Source organism: Dipodomys merriami, unplaced genomic scaffold (genome assembly GCF_024711535.1).
Source record: "Dipodomys merriami isolate MVZ:Mamm:240054 unplaced genomic scaffold, mDipMer1.0.p SCAF_416, whole genome shotgun sequence".
In the NCBI taxonomy this organism is placed as follows: domain Eukaryota; kingdom Metazoa; phylum Chordata; class Mammalia; order Rodentia; family Heteromyidae; genus Dipodomys; species Dipodomys merriami.
This window is the reverse complement of record NW_027205782.1, coordinates 101637-122995: the sequence shown is the minus strand read 5'-3', so window position 1 is coordinate 122995 and position 21359 is coordinate 101637. Positions and strand designations below refer to the sequence as shown.

Here is a 21359-nt window from a genome sequence, read left to right as displayed (position 1 = left end):
AAGTACTTGCCTAGCAAGCATAAGGCTCTGAGTTCAAATCCAGTACTGCAAACTGGGGTCATCTATTCAATGCTATCTACTCATGGGAACTAGGAAAGATGAACAAGAATTTGAAAATATTTCTAACCATAGATATCATTATGTTTTTCTACCAAATTACATCCCCCAATGTGGTACAAATGGTAAGAAAGTATATAAATACATTTTAAAAATCAAGGAAGTAGATACATTTCCATTTTAAAAATTGAACCTCTATATACAGACACAAATCACTAATCAATTTAGTGCTAAGTTTAAGGAGATGAAAAATGATGATTAATTATCCTTAAATCTATCATAAGGGGAGTGAAAATGATGATTAGGTTCTTTTAAGGAAATCAGCAATCCCTTTACAGCAATGAAGTAAGAAGACTGCAAATGAAGCAATCTTCCATATAATTTACACAAGCAAAAACATAAACTCCTTTAACTAGTCTATACATCTCCTATTCTGACAGTACTAATAAAACGTTATACCTTTTAGAGCATTTTTATACAAAGTGATGAACAGTTTGAAGATGTCCTTAGGAATTCTATCTTCATTTGGCAAGCATAACAACAGAATAAAAATTTCTGCCTGTCCCAAACCATGCAATCCATTGGTTGAGAAGTACCAATATTTTTCTGAAGAATCTTGAATGACAAAAGCATACAATCATAAATTAACTTCTATTAATCTAATAAGCTAAAACCTGTTTTTGCATGAAGTACAACTTTTTGAATTTCTTATTTTCTTATTTTAATGTAAGAAAAGAAAAAGGATTATCTTAAATCAAAGAACAAATAATACTGAAGAGGTTTACTAATATTCTGAAATAAAGTAAGTTAAGAATATGTTATTTTCAAAGAGAATACGCTGACAAATATATTACTGAGTAATGAGGATTATTATTCAGGAATTTTTAAATTAGATCAATGTCATTTACTTTAAAACTTATCTTTCTTGCTACTAAATCATGCTTCCTGCTTATCTCATTTACCAAATGTCAACTTTTCTAAAAGCCATGAGTCCACTGTATAGAAGAATTAAAATATACTGTATTTATTAAAACAATGAACTTAACCTAGGATGAACAGAGGGATACTACAAAAATCTTTTTAAGCTTATACATCAAGTTCCATTGATTATAAGTTTGTAAAATTTATTTAATCATATATGACTGAAGAACCAACATCAAATGCTGCTTATTTTTTTCACTGTTGCTATTCAAAATCTTACTTAAAGGACATAATTATTTCAGAAGTCTAGCTTAACAATTAAGCAAAAAGATGAATATTTACTTACAAGATACTAATTTGACATTCACAAGTAGATTAGCATTTAGGATAAATGTAACAGGACGAAACCCTTCACCTTCAAGAAGCAAAATTATTTGTTCATGGGATGGGTGCTCTTGTATGACAGGCACTAAACAAAAGAGGTCACATATCAGTCAGCACAAATATCTTCTTAAATATGCTTACAATGAAAAAATACAAATGTGCAAATTCACCAATAGCTTGATGAAACTGAAGAACAAAAATATATTCATAAAATCAATCGACATCCTGTCAACTATTTTATAGTCATCTTTACCTTTCTATCCAGGAAAGATATATTATAAATGCAACAAATCATTTGTATATATAGTTATTATAAATATATGTAGTAATATATATATACATATAGTACATATGTATATATAGAATATGTACAAATGCATTGATTAAACAGCTTACATGTAAAACTTTAGCATCTTCAAAATTTTAAAACAAGTATGTATGTCAAAAGTGCGTTCTAGTTTGGCCATCGTTGCAATTCTAGCTTCTGAAATTTACAAGTATGTGAAAATTTCTAGTTTACAAAGAGCAAATATGGATAACTTGGGGGTATACTGTTAGCTCTATGTTATAAATACTTCTTGGTGCTATAGTGACACACAGCTAAAAAAATATATAGGAAATATACAAGGCATACAAAGAACAAACTTCATATATTTCTGTCACTGTAGCTGTTTATGAAAAGGACCTTACAGGGCTGGGAAGGTGGCTCAGTGGTAGAGTGCTAGCCTTGAGCTGAAATGCTGAGGGACAGCGCCCAGTACCAGAGTTCAGGCCCCACAACCGACAAAAAAAAAAAAAAAAAAAAAAAAAAAAAAGGACCCTACAGACATCCCAAGAACAGGTATCTTAAGCTTCTTCTCCCTATATTACGCAGAGGACCAGCATTTCATGTTTCATGATACAACATATTGGCTGAGATGCCAAGTACCTATTCTAGGGTGCCACTCTTATGAGCTAGTCATATAATCTCTAACTTGGAAAGGACCTTAGAGAACATTTTGTTTATAAAGGAAACTAAGACCCAAGGAAATAAAATAAGATGCTTTAAATCACATGTGAAATAAAGAGCAGATGAGGAACTAAAAATCCCTAGTTTTGTCATCTAATCTAATACTCTTTTTCTTTTGGTACTATGATTCTTATTTTAAGTTGTAACACTAATATAATGGAATGCTACAAGTCTCTGAATTTCTTGACTATATTGCACTTTGACTAATTCTAATAAGGGATCCAGATGTGAAAAAACGAATCATAAAAGTTCAAGTCATTTAGGATTTGCTTTCTGTAATAAGATTTTTGTAAACTAAAATCATCATTTCTTGTACATACAACAAAATTGTCTAGGTAAAAATTCATAAAATATAAATCAAATTCGCCAGCATATTCTTTTTAAAATTATAAGTAACTGCTATCCTACCTGATTCTTCTTCTCCAGATGCTGCTAGAAGTGGAGGCAAACCATCTGCATCATCAGGTAGAAGACAAATCTTCTTGCAAACATATTTGTCAATACCACACAATAACCTATAATCTGACATAGTAGCAACAGGTAAATTGCTATTAACTATGATACCAGTTGAATTAGATGGCTCCTCAATTTCTGCAAAAACATCATCATCTAGAGTAAAAGAAGCAGCATTCGGTAACCCCTCAGTTGCTGTGTTTATAAGCATTTTTTCTGAAGATGAGACATGAGAAATAGGATTCTGAATTATCTCATTTCTTGTACTATCTCCTATTTCATTGTTTCGTTTTCCCACTGTTGTAGAAAGAGTATGATCTCCTGTGTTTACAGTCTGTAAAATACAGAAAACAAATTAATCACTTCATATTATCTTTTCAACCACAAACGTTGATACCTATAATCAAACTCCTTCTAGTAAGAATAAAAACCACAATGTATTCATAAATTTTTCTGAAATCAAAGTTCCCAAGAAACAATGCCATTGTACTTCTCTAAGTTCAGAGGCAGATGCCATTAAAGAGCATAAGGTTTTACTCTTACTGCATGCTTAGGTAGATATTAATGAGTCTAATATTATTGACTTGAAAAGTATTATTTAACATTATTGACTTAAAAGAGAAGTTGAGGATCCTGTACCATATTATACAGTAAGAAACTCAGCTCAACTCAGCCAGTCAAAAAAGCTCTGGAAGGATAGGTGAAAAGGAAAGGAGGGAAGGAGGGGAGTGATTAGGAAGCAGAAGACAGATACATTCCATAATAGCAACCACCTAAAAAAACTACCCATCAAGACAGGTTTAATAAAGCCACCTTCCCATTTTTAATGCCAGCATGAAGACTTGAACTTAGGTCCTTGAGCTCAGCTATTTTTGCTCACAGTAGGTATTCTATCACTTGAGTCATACCTCCATTTCTGGCTTTTTGCTGGCTAACTGAAGATAAGAGTCTCTTGGATTTGTCTGTCCAAAGGCTTCAAACCACAGATTCTTAAGACCTCAGCCTCCTGAGGAGCTAGGGTAACAGGCATGAGCCACCAACGTCTGGCAAGCCCCCCTTTCTCTAAACTGTCTGGAATAATAGTGAGAACAATTCATGAAATCAAGTGATAATGTATTATCCTGTTTATAACTTTCATTTTGTTGAAATAATGATTAAGAATAGGTGATAGCTAAGGACATACTTTGGATAATTGGGCTTATTTGTAAATTTGAATTCAAGAACCCATACTTACAAATGGCATGTTATTCATTTTCTGTTTAAACCTAGCACTTTTATGTAAATGCATAAATAATCACTACCAGAATCTTTCGAGAAGTTTTCAAAAACATTAATTCAATATTGATCTAAATTTAAAAAGTCTCATTACATTTCATTGTAGCAATATGTGGCCCATGGATCCCTGGCATTGCCAGGGAGTTGATAATGTCCTAGGATTCTCTTCCATGAAATTAATGAACATAACATATCATAAAACACTATGGGCAGAAGTGATGTGAAATTTGTGTACTGTTAATGCAAACATTTTTTAAAAATAGTAAAAATGTGAACTAATGTCACTCTTCTTACTAAAATACTTGTTTAAAAATATTTTTTCCTGAAAATATTATTTCTATTAGAATAGTGAACTATTTTAAATTTTACTCTATTTTAATTTTAAATACAGAAATTAGTAATAAAAATCCCACACAACTTCTGTCTTTCAAGCCCTCCCTAACTTTAAACATGTAATAGGGACCCAAGACCAAAGAGTTTCAGAGCCATTGCCTTAAATTCACACTAAAAAGAATACAAATCTAAACTGCATAAAGACATAAATATACTACAGAAATAAACTACAGAAATAAGGACATATCTCAGAGAGACTGTGGGCTCAGTTCCAGGCCATAGTTAATAAAGCAAATCATTTAAATTGCTTTTGGTTATCAGAAAATACAGAAGTTATGTTTATACTATATTGCAGTCTATTAAGCATGTAATAGTATTATATAAAAAAATATAGCTGGGTGCCAGGGGCCCATGCTTGTAATCCTAACTACTCAGGAACCCGAGATCTAAGGATCGTGGTTCAAAGTTAGACTGGGCAGAAAAGTCCATGAGACTGTTACCTCCAATTAACTACCAAAAAAGCTAGAAGAGGAGCTGTGGCTCAACTGGTACATTGTTAGCCTTGAGCAAAAGAGCTCAGGGTTAGCGCCCAAGCCCTGAGTTCAAGCCCCAAGACTGGCACCGCTTTTTAAAGTACACAGCTTCATTTAAAAATGCTTTTACTGCTAAAAAAAAAAAATTTTTTTGGGTCCGGTCGTGGGGCCTGAACTCTGGACCTGGGCGCTGTCCCTAAGCTCTTCAGCTCAAGGCTAGCGCTCTACCACTTGAGCCACAGAGCCACTTCCGGCTTTTTTCTTTTTGCCTATGTGGTGCTGAGGAATCGAACCCAGGGCCTCTGGTATGCAATGCAAGCGCACCACTGAGCCAACTTCCCAGCCCACTGCTAAAAATTTTTAACTGCGCTGTTGAAAATAGGTCAAATAAGACTTGTTCTGTGGACAGTTTCCACAGACTTCAACTCATACATAATGCAGTGTCTGCAAAGCATAATGAAGGAAGCGCAATAAAAGTAGGCACGCCTGTACATTTCTCATTTCAGGCAACTCAAAGCATTCAAAAGACAAGCACTCTAATAATTACATAAGGAATTACCTATAAAGTAACATTTTACTTAATTAATAAGTTACTTAAATTCTTTACCATGGGCACACCAGATAAGACAGGACTAAAATCTTCAGAACATCTTTTATTTCCAGATGATAATTTTGTTGTATCTGCAACTTCACCATTAGGCAAAATGCCATCTGCAAACCAGACTCTCTTCTGTTCTTTGGAACATGGACCTAGAATCAGTTGAAATTCATTTTAGCTTGGCCAGTACCAAATGGGTCAAGAAATGTTTTCAAAACTTTTGCTATCCATTGGCAAGTCCCAAATTCTCAAGACTGCCAATTCTCATGGTTTTTTGTGATTCATCTATGGTGAACAGAGTGTGTTTCCAGATCTCATACAAATGAAGCCTAATAGGCCAAGTGCAGCCCTCGGTACTCTGCAGTGTTCAGAGAGATTACCCATGAAAGATACTAGGAAAGCTATAAAGCTGATATTATTGAGGCTGTACTGTGAATGTGGAATAGTATCTTAAGGACTTTGCATTCCTCTATCAAAATACTGGGGACTACTACTTCAAAGGAGGAAAAATTTACTTTGACTCATGACTTCAGAGGTTTCAGTCCAAGGCTGCTTGGCCCTATGCCAAGGCAAGACATCATGGTGAGAAGGGTGTAGCAAAGCAAAGCTGCCTACCCTATAGCAGACAGGAAGCAGAGAAAGAAAGAGAAAAAGGAAGAGGAGGCAAGACTCTAGGGCTTACCTTCAGTGATCCACTTCATCAACAGGCCCTACTTCCTAGTTTCCACCAATTCTCTGCAATACCACTAAATTATAATCCAGTAATGGATTAACTCATTAATCCATTAATCAGGATAGAGCCCTCAAGATCTAATAACTTACCCCCTTAGCACTACACAGGAGACCAAGCCTTCAAAACAAGTCTTTGAGAGACATTTCACATCCTCTATAATAAGTGAAGGGTAAATAAAATTCAAGGACTGAAGCAGACATGAGAAGTGGTGATCAGAAATATAATGGATAAGTAAAGAAACATGCATAAAAAGACATAAAAATAAAATGTTTTATCAAAATACGAAACAGGCTAGGCATGGTGGCTCATACATATAATCCTAGCTACTCAAGAGGCTGCGATCAAGACTATTATGGGTTGAGTACAATTTGGGCAAGAAGTTTAAAGATCCACTAACCCTAGTGATGGGGGCTGCTGAGACTCTTGAGCATGCCCATTTTGATACTCTAGTCTTCAAGCATGCGTGTAGTAACCTATTCCCTGTATTAAATCCCTCTTGTTATTTAGTTTGGTTTCTATTCCCTGTCTGGACTCTGATTATAATAGATAATTCTATTTTAATAATTAATCTTTAAGACGTGGTGTTTTCTTCATTACCTTCAACATTTGGTTGTTTAAGTGCTGAAATTGGCAAAGTTGTAGGTGAAGGTATACTGGATGTTTGGGTCTCTTGAAGTGGCTGGATAGTGGCACATTCATCAGAATGATTAGATATAAGATTAGAACCAGTTGGACTCATCATCCTTTCAAATGCCTGAGCTATAAAGGGGAAAAATAGTATTAGGAGTCTTTTTTGGACTTCAAAGTAAATTATAGTAATTTGTTATTTTTCAGTTGTTAGAATAAATAAATAAGCCAATCCAGAAAAAAGTTGGCACTTCACAAAGATTCTGTCTGGCTCCTTCTTCTAGTTGGTAGCACTCCACTTTGATAACCTACCAATGAGTTATTTCAGTATTATATCTGGCATATGTTTGACATCTACTACAGAAAATAATCTTTTATAAAATATGAAGGTCTTTATTTTTGCCCTTATACCTCAAGGGTTTATTTCCAACATGGTTCAAAATCATTTTTTTAAAGACATGAATCACTACCACTCCTCAGTGAAATTTAAATTGTTAAGATGGTTCAAAAGATCCCCACTTCTTCCACCTTCCTGCTTATCTGTCCAACCTTATTTCTCATTATACTCCCACTCACTTAAAACAATCCAGACACCTAGGCCTCCTGTACTTCAATAAGTTAATCCCATACTATCCTAGCTTAGGCTCTTGGCTATTTTTATTCCCTCTGCCTCTGTCCTTTTCTTAGACATGTACATAGCTCTGGTCTCTCCCTTCAAGTTTCTAATTTACATGTCATATTATCTTAGAAGTCTTATGGTGACCACCTTGTATGATGTCCATCTTATGATGAACATCTTGCCACAAATCTGTCATTATCTGCTCTATTGATACTTTTTAATGACATTTCAGAATATTAACACCATCTGAATCCTGTTTATTCTCTCCCCTATATTTGTTTTTTGTGTTTTGTGTTGTTTTTTGTTGTTGTTGTTGGTTGTGAGGTCTGAACTCTGGGCCTGAGCACTGTCCCTCAGCTCTTCAGCTCAAGGCTAGCACTCTACCACATGCGCCACAGTGCCACTTCTGGCTTTTTCTACTTATGTGGTACTGAGAATTGAAACCAGGGCCTCATGCATCCAAGGCAAGCACTCTACCACTGAGCCACTTTCCCAACCCTTTCCACTATATTTTTAAGTTCCATAAGAATAGGGCATCTAGTTTGTTCCCAATTTCAATACAAAATAGTCTCAATATTCCTGAGTCTGCAATATAGAATAGTATTGAGTAATATAAAATAGAATAAAATTGCTGAATCATTTTCAATCAAAATATACATCAGCTCTGGTAGCTTTTCCTTCAGCATTTCTCCAAAGTGATCTGCTGTTGGCTACTGCTAAAATAATCTTTCTTAAATGCCAATGAATAACATCACTCAAAAAATGGCTTCCAACAACCAAGATATCTTCCTATTATCAAGTGAAACCCAACTGCTTACTCTTAGGGCTTTAAAGTAATTCTAACTTGCTCCAACTCTTCCTAACAGCATTCACATGCATAGTTTCCTAAAACTTATACATCGTAGCACAACTTTTCCATTATTTACCATCTTTTTCTTCTTTCCTACAGTGAACATGCCTTCCAACTCTTGAATCTTATTTTTTTTTTTTTTTTTTGGGTCCGGTCGTGGGGCCTGAACTCTGGGCCTGGGCTCTGTCCCTCAGCAATTCAGCTCAAGGCTAGCGCTCTACCACTTGAGCCATAGCGCCACTTCCAGCTTTTTTCTTTTTGCTTATGTGGTGCTGAGGAATCGAACCCAGGGCCTCATGCATGCAAGGCAAGTGCTCTACCACTGAGCCACCTTCTCAGGCCCTCTTGAATCTTATTTAATAAAAATATTCATTCTTATTATTTCCAACCCTATAGCTGATGGCAAGATAACTTTTATTAATGCTTTCTTGTAATGTACAGCTTATAGCCCTATTGATAAAACTGTGTAAGATATAAAGAATAAATAAAACAGAACTGAACAAACTCATTTCACAGTATATTCTCTGATAAACCAAAGTTTGAGTCTCTATTATTGAGTCTCTTATATGTATTGAGTCTCTTATATCTTCTCCTTTCTTGGATTCTGTAGTCAGAATATGTCTTAATCCTTATTCAAAAATCTGACCTGTGAACTCAGAGAACACTGCTGTGTTCTTTATAGCCCTGTTAACATTTTTTATGAGTTTCAGAGCTAATTATGTGAGAGCTTGCTCTAAAATTTCTGAATTGTAGCAAATTATCTTGGCTAGCAGCACTAACAGTTGTCTTCTAGACTACTGCAACAGTGTAAGAGAAAACAAAACTATAAGGACTTTCACAAACAATAGTGGTTACTGAGAAAATATTTATACTCTGTTAAAAGAATGTATAGTCTATTATCTTCCAAAGAATAGATCAACAGCAGGGAGTAGGACAGCTTACCTCAGGCTAACAGACTCACATCAGAGCTTTTTGGAGAATTGCTGAAAAAAATTAATCTTCATTCAAAAGAGAAAAATAAATTATTATCAGGTATTTATTCTCCTGGTTAATAGGAAGCAGTGTCTGAGCTAGTGCACAGGTCTGGTCAAAGTGTTCCAAATAATCTTTGCTGAGAACTTGAACTGTCAAAAATTTTTAAGAATGCAAGAAGTACTCAAAAGAACAAGTATGTAGGGGGAACAAAAAACATAACACACTCACATAAAACCTGTAAGAACTCAAAGAAGACCACCAAAACTACTGCTAAAAATGAAAACTAGCTAGAAAGCCGGAGAACAATGGGATGCACACATACACATAACACTCTAAAACTTAGGGAAAAAAAAGACTATAACGTACAAACAGCATGGCAGTCCTAAAAATTCATAAAGTCATATTACTACTTTATATCTTATTCTCAATTTAGGTTATTCTTGAAAGGTACAAATTATTATCTTGCCTTAAGACATTTATAGATAATATTAAGCACTATTTTTAAGTATGTATTTTATAAATGTGAGATTAAGGTAATGAGGATGACAATGATGGTGACAAAACCAATAGGCAGATGAAATGCAGCATTTAGGGACTTGGTACCTGTTAAAAGTTAATGAACTGCTACTCCAGAAACTGAATGATTCCTTTCCAGACTGGTAGTATTAATTGTGAGAGTGGAACAAAAAGAAGAGAAACCAAGCCTTGGGATGTCCCACCTAAGCCAGATAAGTCAACACTAGGTCCTTGCCTTAAGAAAATAAAAAGTTTATCTTTGTCACAATCCATATTAAAAAAAAAAAAACAAATGTATTGAATTACTGGAAGCAAACATGTCAGGTAAATAAATACTCACCTTTATTAATCGTCTCATAGCAGATTACACATACTCTTGCTTCCTTTTCAAGATATTGAAGTTTACATTTTCTATTACAACAGACACCACAAAATACCTATAAGGAATAAAATACAAAATGTTTTTATTTCAAGCATATTATTTTATTTCTAGCATATATTATACATATTAGAGGCAAAGGGAAGATCCTACATTAATGAACCAAAATCCCTTTTTCAGCTTGACACAGTAGTTAACATCAGTAATTGCACCTGCTCCAGAGAAGTCATTAGGATTTCAGTTCAAAACTGGTCTGCAATGAGAACTCCATCTCAACAAAAAGCTGAGAATGGTGGTATATGCTGTTGTCCCAGCTAGGTGGGAAGTATACATTGAAGGATCATGGTCTGACTAGCCTAGGCATAAATGTAAGATCCTATTTGAAAAATAATGAAAGCAAAAAGGGCTGAAACTCCACTAAAACAGCTCAGTTGGGAGGGTTTTAGAATGAAGATCTAAAAAAGGGCTGGGAAAGAGTAAAAGAGTATCTGCCCAGAAAGTGCAAGGCCCTGAATTCAAACTCTTGTGTGACACAAAGCTAAGGACAATATTCTTAAATTTCACAAAACTTAAATGTTCATTACTTTCCAGCATATATTTACCACAACTATCAAGCAATCTGCAAAATAGTAGCGCGTTATGTATTTCCATGATAGGGAAGCAAAAAAAAATCTCATTGTAAATTAATATAAACATATAACCACTTATTAATCAGCATTTTTATACTGGGTTTCCAAAGACTCAAAAGAAATGACCTGGCTGGAGATAAATGTAAGTGATAGAACACTTGCCTCTGGGTTCAATTCCAATACCATAAAACAAAAAACAAACAAAAAGATTTTTAACTTACTTTCCCACATGCTCGACAGTGGTGTCGCCGTTTTGTAAAAGTAAATTTGACTTGGCAGTTCATACAGTTGGGAGCTTCAGAATCAGGAACCCAAGTAGGTTGTTTCTGGCCCAAAACCAAGCCTTCTTTGCAAGTGTTTTCAGGTGGGGACTCCTCATTTGCAGTTACAAACCTGGATCCACCTTCAAAGTTACTTTCTATATCAATGTAATTAGAGTTGAAGCCAACATGAGAATCAATTGTAGAATCTGTTGTACAAGTGACTGGAGAAATAGTATTTGCTAGGCAGGGTTCACTTTCTGGCATATTTGGAACATCCAGCTTATTTGGTTCCTTTGCGTTGCTTGTTCTTGATGGAAGACTAAACAATTGTTTAGGTCTAGCCCCTCCAACATGAGCAGACTGACTGCTAACAGAAGCCGGTAATTCATTTATCATCTTAGACTTATTAGTAGGTAACCCTTGTTCATTTGGAATTGTACATTTTTCTCCTACAGAAAGGCCACAATTTTCTCTTGAATTTTGTTTATCAATTGTTTCACAAAGCATATTAATACCATCACTTTTCTCATGATCTCCTGTTTCAGCATTGAAATATATATCACTGACATTTCCATCATCTAAGCCTTTCATATCTATCTGATTCATTTGAGACTTAGAATCATTTACATTTTCTTCAAAAGATTTTATGTTAGTGGTCTGAAGATACTGTTCTGTCAGAAAAGCATCAAGTTCAGCATCACTAATTAGCATGCCACTTTTCATGCTTTCATCAATATTGAAGTAATCTAAGTCTTGCCCATCTATATTGTTGCTTGAAAAACTGAGACCTTCACAATGATCCAGAGACTCTGTGGCGCTAGCACCAGGGAGCTCTGCCTGAGATGCTGTAGCTGCAGAACTAGAATCCTCATGGTACTGCAAAGATTCAACTCTGTTTACCATCTGCTCACATTCCACTTCTTTGTTACCTCTCTTTCCATTTACTGGCTGAAGAAATATGGTTTTAGATTTTTCCTTTTTCAACAGATCAGTCTCCCCAAAGGGTCCCCCATGTATAAGAGTAATCTTCTGTAAATCTTCATGCATAGTCACTGCATCTTCTTTATGACCTTTAGCTTCATTCTGAGGTAAAACGTCATCCTGGGTTTTACTATCAATTAGTGATCCACACAAAGACCCAGATAATGAAAGACAGGACAATGAAGAGTGTATACTTTCACTTGAAAGAGGTAAAGTTGAAGAATCTTGGATTGTAGTGGTGTTATGCTTAAGGTCTAAATTTCTTGAGTTTTCATTTGCAGACTGTTTTGTTACCACACCAATTCTATCTTCCTGGAAAGAAAAGTCAGGCAATTTGAAATTCTCATCTTTTGAGTCTGAATCAGTATTTGGAAGACTGCTAGGCAAAATATTCATACTATCTCCTTCTTTTAAACATTCTGTGGTGCTTCTGACTACCATATTTACCTGTTCTTTTGCCAAACAACCATCATCTTTTTGTAACCCGCATGACAGAATCTTGTGTTCTAGATTATCTTTGGCATCAAACACTGTAGAACTTTGTTGCATGAAAGCAGAGGGCATATTAAAATCAACAACTGGTTCTAATTCATTAGAGACCCTTTTGCCCTTTAAATTTTCTGTTCCACTGTATTTACAGGTATCTGAAAGTGATGTGTCTATATTTATTCCTAATTCTTTGGTTCCACCAATTTCTCTGTTTTGTAATTCAGAGTTGATATCATTCTGTTCTTCTCTGACAGTATCACTATCATGGTCTGTTGAAGAAGCACAGAGAGTATCTGAAACTGAAGATGAACCCAATCCAATCAAAGAATCTGTACTAGATTTTAAGTCATCTGGTAATAATTTTTCAATGTCTTCTTCACTACTCGTTGCATGAACTAAATTACCCATGTCACTTATCAGGTCACAGACAGGTTTACTACATCGGCTCATATATAAAGGCAGTAATTCATCTGAAGTACTACCATCCACAGAAGAAAGGAGGTCAAGTCCTGTTACATTTTTTTCACTTTGTATAGAAGTAAGTCCTTCAAGTGGTTTTTCAGTCAAGAGAGTCTCATTTTTTTCACAGCATGTTTCTGATGAGGCACACTTGTTAACACATTGCTGGTCCTTTGGTAATAGCAAAGTTAGCTGTGAAGAAGCCAACTCTGAAGAAACTGAACAGTGGTTAGAATCATATGTATTTTGTGGATGTTGGAGATAATCTTGTTCATCTAATTAAAATAGAAACGAAGTTATTTAGAAGACCCAAATTAGGTAAAAATCATAAAGACAATGAAACCCCCTTCTACTAATATATACTAATAAAAAAGTTATGATGAAGATACTGTGCATTTTAAGACTTCTAAGCTATATGGCCTTTTTATTTGGCTTTAGAGTATTTTCTGGTTTTCATTTATATAAAAAAAAAATATATATATATATATATATATATATATATATATCAAGAGTAATAATTTTTTTTTGGCTAGTTGTGGGGCTTGGGCGCTGTCCCTCAGCTCTTCAGCTCAAGGCTAGCACTCTACCACTTGAGCCACAGTGCCACTTCCTGCTTTTTCTGCTTATGTGGTGCTGAGAAATCGAACCCAGGGCCTCATGCATGCAGGGGAAGCACTCTGCGACTGAGCCACCTTCCCAGCCCCTTCTAAATCAGTTGTACTGCAAAACCCAGACTAAGAGTTAAAAAACAATCTACGTATTTTGTTCTGCCAGTTTCCTAATTTCATTCTGAGGGAAGTACCATTTCTCATAGTAATGAAATCTCAACTTATGTGTAGTTCTTTCATGTCACTTTTAGTTTGTTCACATGCTGATTTTGTAGATTTTCCTGATAGATAAATTTGTATCTGAAAAGAAACTTCTAGTATCTTCTGTTTCTGGGTATTAATTCCACTCTATATAAGAATGAACTAATATGTTATAATCAAACAGGTCAACTTTTTACAGAAGATGACAATGTGACCAAACTCTACTCTATTCTGTACTCTAAACTGTATTCTATTCCTGAGATTACTGAATTACAGACATTTAAAAGTTCTGTTAGTGATAAAATAGAAAGCCGACAAACCTGGGTTCTGTTCAAAATCATCAAGGAGTTTGTCCAAGTCACAGACAGCTGCTTTAAAATAACTCTCCATCCTGCCCGTAGACTTACTCAAAATTTAATTCTTTTATGTCTAGAAAAACAGAAGATATAACATTTAATTTTGCAATATGAAATAGTGTCACCTATTTCATACCAGAAGATATTATCTGAAAAGAGAAAAATAAAGCTTAACAGTACTTTTTTGATGAATTTATAATTTAAGATGGAAAACAGTATACAAAAATAACACAAGGTCTGAAAGTGTGACTTAGTGGTAGCGTGCTTGCCTAGCATGAATGAAACCCTGAGTTCCATTCTTCAGTACCACATAAACAGAAAAAGCCAGAAGTGGTGCTGTGGCTCAAGTGGTAGAGTGCTAACCTTGAGCAAAAGAAGCTCAGAGACAGTGCCCAGGTCCTGAGTTAAAGCCCCAGAACTGGCAAAAAATAAAATAATAATAACAATAAATACAACAGAAGAATGTGTTAATAAATTACTTCAAATGGTTGCCTAGAATGGTTAACAATCATAAGCAGTGAGGGACAAAAAGATTAACAAATAAGATAAAAAGATAAATAATAGTTGTAACAAATTAAGTTACAAGTAACAAAATGCAAAGACAACAAATAACAAGATGACAAATAATTATTGTCATGGGCTAAGAGCCTCTCTAGTCCAGAAAGAGAGAAAAATAGAGATAAAAGAGTTACTTTAAATATGGGGTACAAGAGAATTGAAGAAATTGGGATACCTATCTGAAGAAATTACCTAAAATGTAGTCCATAGAAATGAGAAAAAGAGGGGCTGGGAAGGTGGCTCAGTGGTAGAGTGCTTGCCTTGCATGCATGAGGCCCTGGGTTCGATTCCTCAGCACCACATAAGCAAAAAGAAAAAAGCTGGAAGTGGCGCTGTGGCTCAAGTGGTAGAGTGCTAGCCTTGAGCTGAAAAGCTGAGGGACAGTGTCCAGGCCCTATGACCAGAACCAAAAAAAAGAAAGAAATGAGAAAAAGAAAAATATAAAAAGGAAGAGACAAGCTGGGTGCTGGTGGTTCACGCTTGTAATTCTAGCTACTCAGGAGGCTGAGACCTAAGGATTGAGGTTTGAAAACAGCCCCAGCAGGAAAGTCTGTCAGACTTTTTTTTTTTTTTTTTGTCATGGGGCTTGAACTCTGGGCCTGGGTGTTGTTCCTCAGCTCTTCAGCTCAAAGCTAGTGATCTACCACTTGAGCCACAGCACCACTTCTGGTTTTCTGAGTGGTTTATTGGAGATAAAGAGTCTCACAGCCTTTCCTGCCCGGTCTGGTTTTGAGTAGCTAGGATTATAGGTGGGAGCCACCAGGGCCCAGTTTCTGTCAGACTCCTATCTCTAGTTAAATCACAGAAAAAGCCAGAAGTGGAACTGTGTCTGAAGTGGTAGAGGCCTAGCCTTGAGCAAAAGGAGCTTAGGGACAGTGTCCAGGCCCAGAGTTCAAGCCTCAGGACCAGCAAAAAAAAAAAAGACAGAGACAATGGAAAGAGAAACAATTGTATGTAAACATAATGCTAGCAAGTTTGCAGAACTGATTAAAAGAAACTCTACAGACACAGGTGACACATTATAATAAACAATAGAGAAATTCAGACTTAAAACATACTATATCAAAAAGAGCAGCAAAAGATAAAAAGTCACTTCTTATGGCCTGGGCGCTGTCCCTGAATTCTTTTTGCTCAAGATGAGCACGCTTACCACTTTGAGCCACAGCACACTTCTGGTTTTCAGGTGGTTAACTGGAGATAAGAGTCTCACAGACTTTGCTGCCCCAGCTGGCTTTACACCAGAAAACTGGAAGTAACGCTGTGGCTCAAAGTGGTATTAGAGGAAAAAGCTCAGAGACAGGCCCTGACCACCACCACCAACAACAATTTTTTAAAATAAATATGTAATTTTAAAAACAGGATAAAGGATAATATATTCTTTTCTATAAAGTTCTAGTATGTATTCTTACAATATAAAATATAATAAAAATCTGTTAGAAAAACATTTGATAATTAGACTGTGAATGCCATCAGACAACAAGGTCATGAAAACAATTATCAATACATCACCAAAGCAAAGGAGTTAGAAAAAAAAGAAAGAAGAGAACCACCTATTCCCTACTAAGTTGAAACCTAAGTTATATAAATAATAAAAGTTTTGGTAATAAAAATCTTTGTGGGCTGGGAAGGTGGCTCAGTGGTAGAGCACTTGCCTTGCATGCATGAGGCCCTGGGTTCGATTCCTCAGCACCACATAAGCAAAAAGAAAAAAGCCGGAAGTGGCGCTGTGGCTCAAGTGGTAGAGCGCTAGCCTTAAGCTGAAGAGCTGAGGGACAGCACGCAGGCCCAGAGTTCAGTTCCCACGACCGGCCCCAAAAGAAAAAAAAAAATCTTCATGAAGTATGATTTAAGAAAACAACAACTGATACTGCTGACAGAAAGCTGATACCTTTCAAAAAAAAAAAAAGCCAATGTGACAATATGTATCAATAATGTCTCATATCTGACCTGAAGGTAAAAGTGTTGGTGAACTTTGATTTAAAAAACAACTCTGAGCTGGGCACTGGTGGCTTACTCCTGTAATCCTAGCTACTCAGGAGGCTGAGATGTGAGGATCACAGTTCACAGTCCCATGACCGGACCCCAAAAAAAAAAAAAAAAATCAATGTGACAATAGACTTAAATAAGATTCCCCATATTTGACCTGATAATTCAACTCATCAGAAACTTGAGTCTAAAACTACTGAAATATACAAAACTGTTTCACCAGTCTTTAGGTGGAATAATCTAAATGCAAATGTTAGGAGGCAGAAAAATTACATAGGCATCAAAAGCAATATTTATGTTTATCTTTCCTCCCTCCACTCTCCCCCCACCCTCCAAAAAAAACCCCAGCACAGTCTATGAACTAACAATTCTACTTTCAGGAAAACACTGGCAGCTCTGCATAAAAATGCATCAGAAAGAATTTTCACCATTTAAAGTTTGCAGTAGTGTCAAATTGGAAGCACCCTAACAAGCTTATTAATACCAGAATGATTAAATCAGCTTTCTCAAACTGTGCACTAAGGACCCCTGAAAGTGCCCAAGAGTCTTGGAGTGTCTCCCAGATATTCCCTTTCTCCATACATATCTCTGCAAGGATGGATTTTCTTCTTATGCTTCAACCTGAGAGTACATTAGACTGATCTGAGCAAAAAAAAAAATACAACAAAAACAAAAAATTCAGGTGTATTCTGTAGTGCCAGACATTAAAGAGATTTGCCTATAGGCAAAATACCACTCTTCTCACTAAATTTTGTTCTAGATATAACTATTTTTATACAAATCTAATTTGTTATTTTAATCAAAGTGTTAAACAAATGAAAAATGGTTTTCTGAGTTTTAATTTCTAAATGGTAATTATACTGCATTAAGAAACAAAAATTATTTTGGTACTCAAGAATTTTTTTAGATGTGATTACCCTAGTGACACTGTTAAAAATGAACTGTAATGCTATCCCATTATGTAACAATATGACCGGATAATAACTAAATGGGAATTCAGTTCCCAGCCAGCGGGGGCAGGAAAGTCTGTGAGACTCTTATCTCCAATTAACCACCAGAAAACCAGAAGTGTGCTGTGGCTCAAAATGGTAAGAGTCCTCGTCTTGAGCAAAAAGAGTTCAGAGACGGCGCCCAGGCCACATGAAGTGACTTTTTATCTTTTGCTGCTCTTTGTGATATAGTATGTTTAAGTCTGAATTTCTCTATTGTTTGTTATAATGTGATATATATATATATTGTTTTTGGTCCAGTCCTGGGGCCTGAACTCTGGGCCTGGGCGCTGTCCCTCAGCTCTTCAGCTCAAGGCTAGTGCTCTACCACTTGAACCACAGCGCCACTTCCAGCTTCTTTCTTTTTGCTTATGTGGTGCTGAGGAATCGAACCCAGGGCCTCCTGCATGCAAAGCAAGCGTTCTACCACTGAGCCACCTTCCCAGCCCTGAGTTTTACATCTAATGTTATGACATCAAAAGATACTTTTGCTCTCGCATTACTGGTACAATCACAATTATATTTATAAAGCATTATAACGACACAAGTCAATAATTCAACTACATACTAATATCTCATCATTTTAATTAATTACAGGGAGAACACAAAAAAATATTAAATGGCTGGTTACGTGAATACATTTTCCTAATGCCTTGGTTTTTTTTCACCTATTACCATTAAGTATGAAGCTTGATAGCCAGGGGAGGAAACTATGAGGGAGAAATCTACATAGTATTCTACTGTATCAGCTTCCAGAGGCAGCGCGCTCAGACGAATAAACCAGGGGACCTCATCCGATCAACAACTGGTCTTTTAACTAAAAGGCTGTCTGAAGTCGGGCTAGCTGCGCTGAGGTTTTGTTTTTCCTAACGCGTCCAACGAGCTCCGTCCGGAACGCAGTCGTTTGCAATCACGGTAACTGCTGTTAAAGTAAGGGCAGCTCTTCATGGTGTGTCAAGGTGGAGGACCGAGGTGGCCTCCGGGAGGTGCGTCGGGCGCCGCACCGGGGTTGCGGGGCTGCGGGGGCGCGGCCGCGGGGACGGCCCGGCCCTCCCGCCGCCGAGGCCCGCACTCCTCGGGAACCCGAGACTCCGCCCGCCGCCGCCGCCGCCGCAGCCCCTCCCCGGGACGCAGCTCCTCCTCCGCCGCGGCCCGGGTCGCTCCCACGGACGGGCGTGTGGGTGGGTCCCGCCGCCCCCCAGCCGAGGAGATCGCCCCCGCGGGAGGTTCCGCGGCCACCGGGGAGCGACACCGGCCGAGAGACCGACGCGGCACCCGGAGGAAGGGAGGGACGGACCCGCCGCGCAAACCAGCGGCCGCCCCGCCCCGCCGCGAGGGCACGGGAGGAGGGGAGGCCGAGTCTTCAGGGGGTTCTTACCTCCCCACGCCCTGGCGGGGCTCGCAGGGGGCTCGACGCGTCGCCGCCCGGAGGACCAGCGAAGAGCAACCCCCGCCGAGCGTCCCCGGAGTGTGCGACGCCAGCGCCGGGGCCGTCCCCCTCCCGACCTGGGCAGCGCGCAGGCGCAGAGTCGGCTTCCCTTCCTCACGCCCCCACCCCCACCCTCCAGCCCTCAGCGGCCGCGGCCCCCCGGCGCCTGCGCGCTGCGTCCGGGTCCGAGCCCCGAGCGTCACTGTCCTACCGGAAGTGTCCGGCTGCGTTGCGCGCTGGCAGCACTGCCGCGAGATGCGGCCTCGGCTCCCACTGGACACCCTGTAACCGGGATGAGGAGGCAGCGCGCGCCACCCTCCCGCTTCCTTGCCCTGCGCTGACCCAGACGCCGCTCGCCCCGCCCGCCGCCGCCGCCGCCTGAGGAGCCTGCTGCCTCCGGTCTGCACTGGACAAACCCGCCTGGCCAGCAACTGACCAGACCTGTGCCGCCCCGCAGGCCCGGATCCAATCACGCACATACACCTAACACCCCCCGCAATGCACGCACACCCAACACACGAACGCACACTCCCAACACACCTGCTCAACCCCAACACACTCCAACAACACCCCCAGCACACACGCACACTTCCACTACACAACACAAACACCCACCCACACACTCACACAATCCCAACACACATGCACAACCCCAACACACTCCCAACAACACCCCCAGCACACACGCACACTTCCACTACACAACACAAACACACACACACACAATCCCAACACACATGCACAACCCCAACACACTCCCAACAATACCCCCAGCACACACGCACACTTCCACTACACAACACAAACACCCACCCACACACACAATCCCAACACACCCTCAACACACCCCAACACACATGCACAAGCCCAACACACTCCCAACAATACCCCCAGCACACACGCACACTCCCAACAACACCCCCAACACACACTTCCAATACATTACACAAACACCCACACACACTCACACACAATCCCAACACACCCCCAACAACACCCCCAGCACACACGCACACTTCCACTACACAACACAAACACCCACACACACAATCCCAACACACCCTCAACACACCCCAACACACATGCACAACCCCAACACACTCCCAATAATACCCCCAGCACACATGCACACTTCCAATACATTACACAAACACCCACACACACACTCACACACACAATCCCAACCCACCCCCAACAATACCCCCAGCACACATGCACACTTCCACTACACAACAAAAACACCCCCAACACACGCATACAATCCCAACATACAACCCAACACACTCCCAACAATACCCCCAGCACACATGCACACTTCCACTACACAACACAAACACCCCCAACACACATGCACAATCCCAACACACCCCCAACACACATACACAACTCCTAACAGTACCCCCAGCACACACACAACACAAACACCTCCCACACACAGCACGCTCCCAACACACATACCCCAACACCCTCAACACTCCCAACACAAACCCAACACACTCCCAACAACACCCCCCACACACATTCCCACTTCCAACACACACACACACCAACACACATGCACACTCCCGATACTCACCACCTAACAGACCCACTCCCAGCACAGCACACACCCTAACACATTCTCAACTCAAAACACACCTTTTTTCCCCACTCTCTTCCCCCCCAACTCTGTTCTTCTATCTCTCTCACTCTTTCCTTCTCTCGCTCTCTCTCCCACACACCTGCAGCAACAAAAAAGCTACCAGTTTCCATACTGGCCCTCCTTTCCTGTCCTGCTTTACTTCTGCTTTCCTAACCATGGTGGTTAGAATGACCACATCTAAAAAATAAAGCTAACTTCCCTGATGCAAAGGTAGAATGTCACTCACCTGATAGTCATTTTTTTCTTGCTGAGCTTTGTGGTTTCCTTTTAATGTAAACAAAAAGTGACATCTCCAAGGAATTAGCGTGTCATTTCAGACAGAAGGTGTGTTAGGAGAATCATTGGCTAAAATGTTTTCATGGCTTAAAAATCATATTGGCCTTTTTTTTTTTAATGGCAGCAGTTTTGCTGAATAATTAGTTTCAGAGGTCACATCATAAATCTGTACTTTACAACTGTAGTTTGTGATCTTTTTGAGTCAATCTCTAATCTTGGTTTTCCTAAACA

General features: G+C 38.7%; 1 protein-coding gene across 3 annotated transcripts in view; it reads right to left on the bottom strand.

Annotated features, from left to right (window-relative positions):
• LOC138807207 (zinc finger FYVE domain-containing protein 16-like) overlaps nucleotides 1–19440 on the bottom strand; it is a 40223-nt gene extending 20783 nt beyond the window's left edge. Inside the window, exons 1-9 of one of the 3 annotated variants that reach the window (XM_069992789.1) lie at nucleotides 19422–19440; nucleotides 14213–14321; nucleotides 11113–13358; nucleotides 10224–10320; nucleotides 6894–7055; nucleotides 5573–5715; nucleotides 2780–3158; nucleotides 1325–1447; nucleotides 517–672 (exon numbers count right to left, since the gene is read on the bottom strand). In XM_069992789.1, the coding sequence (XP_069848890.1) occupies nucleotides 517–672; nucleotides 1325–1447; nucleotides 2780–3158; nucleotides 5573–5715; nucleotides 6894–7055; nucleotides 10224–10320; nucleotides 11113–13358; nucleotides 14213–14282 (3376 nt within the window). In that variant the 5' untranslated portion in view covers nucleotides 14283–14321; nucleotides 19422–19440. Of the gene's footprint in view, nucleotides 1–516; nucleotides 673–1324; nucleotides 1448–2779; nucleotides 3159–5572; nucleotides 5716–6893; nucleotides 7056–10223; nucleotides 10321–11112; nucleotides 13359–14212; nucleotides 14322–19159; nucleotides 19271–19421 lie in introns of those variants that run through there. The other 2 variants (XM_069992788.1, XM_069992790.1) reach the window with 2 other exon arrangements.
• Nucleotides 19441–21359: the final 1919 nt, after the last annotated feature.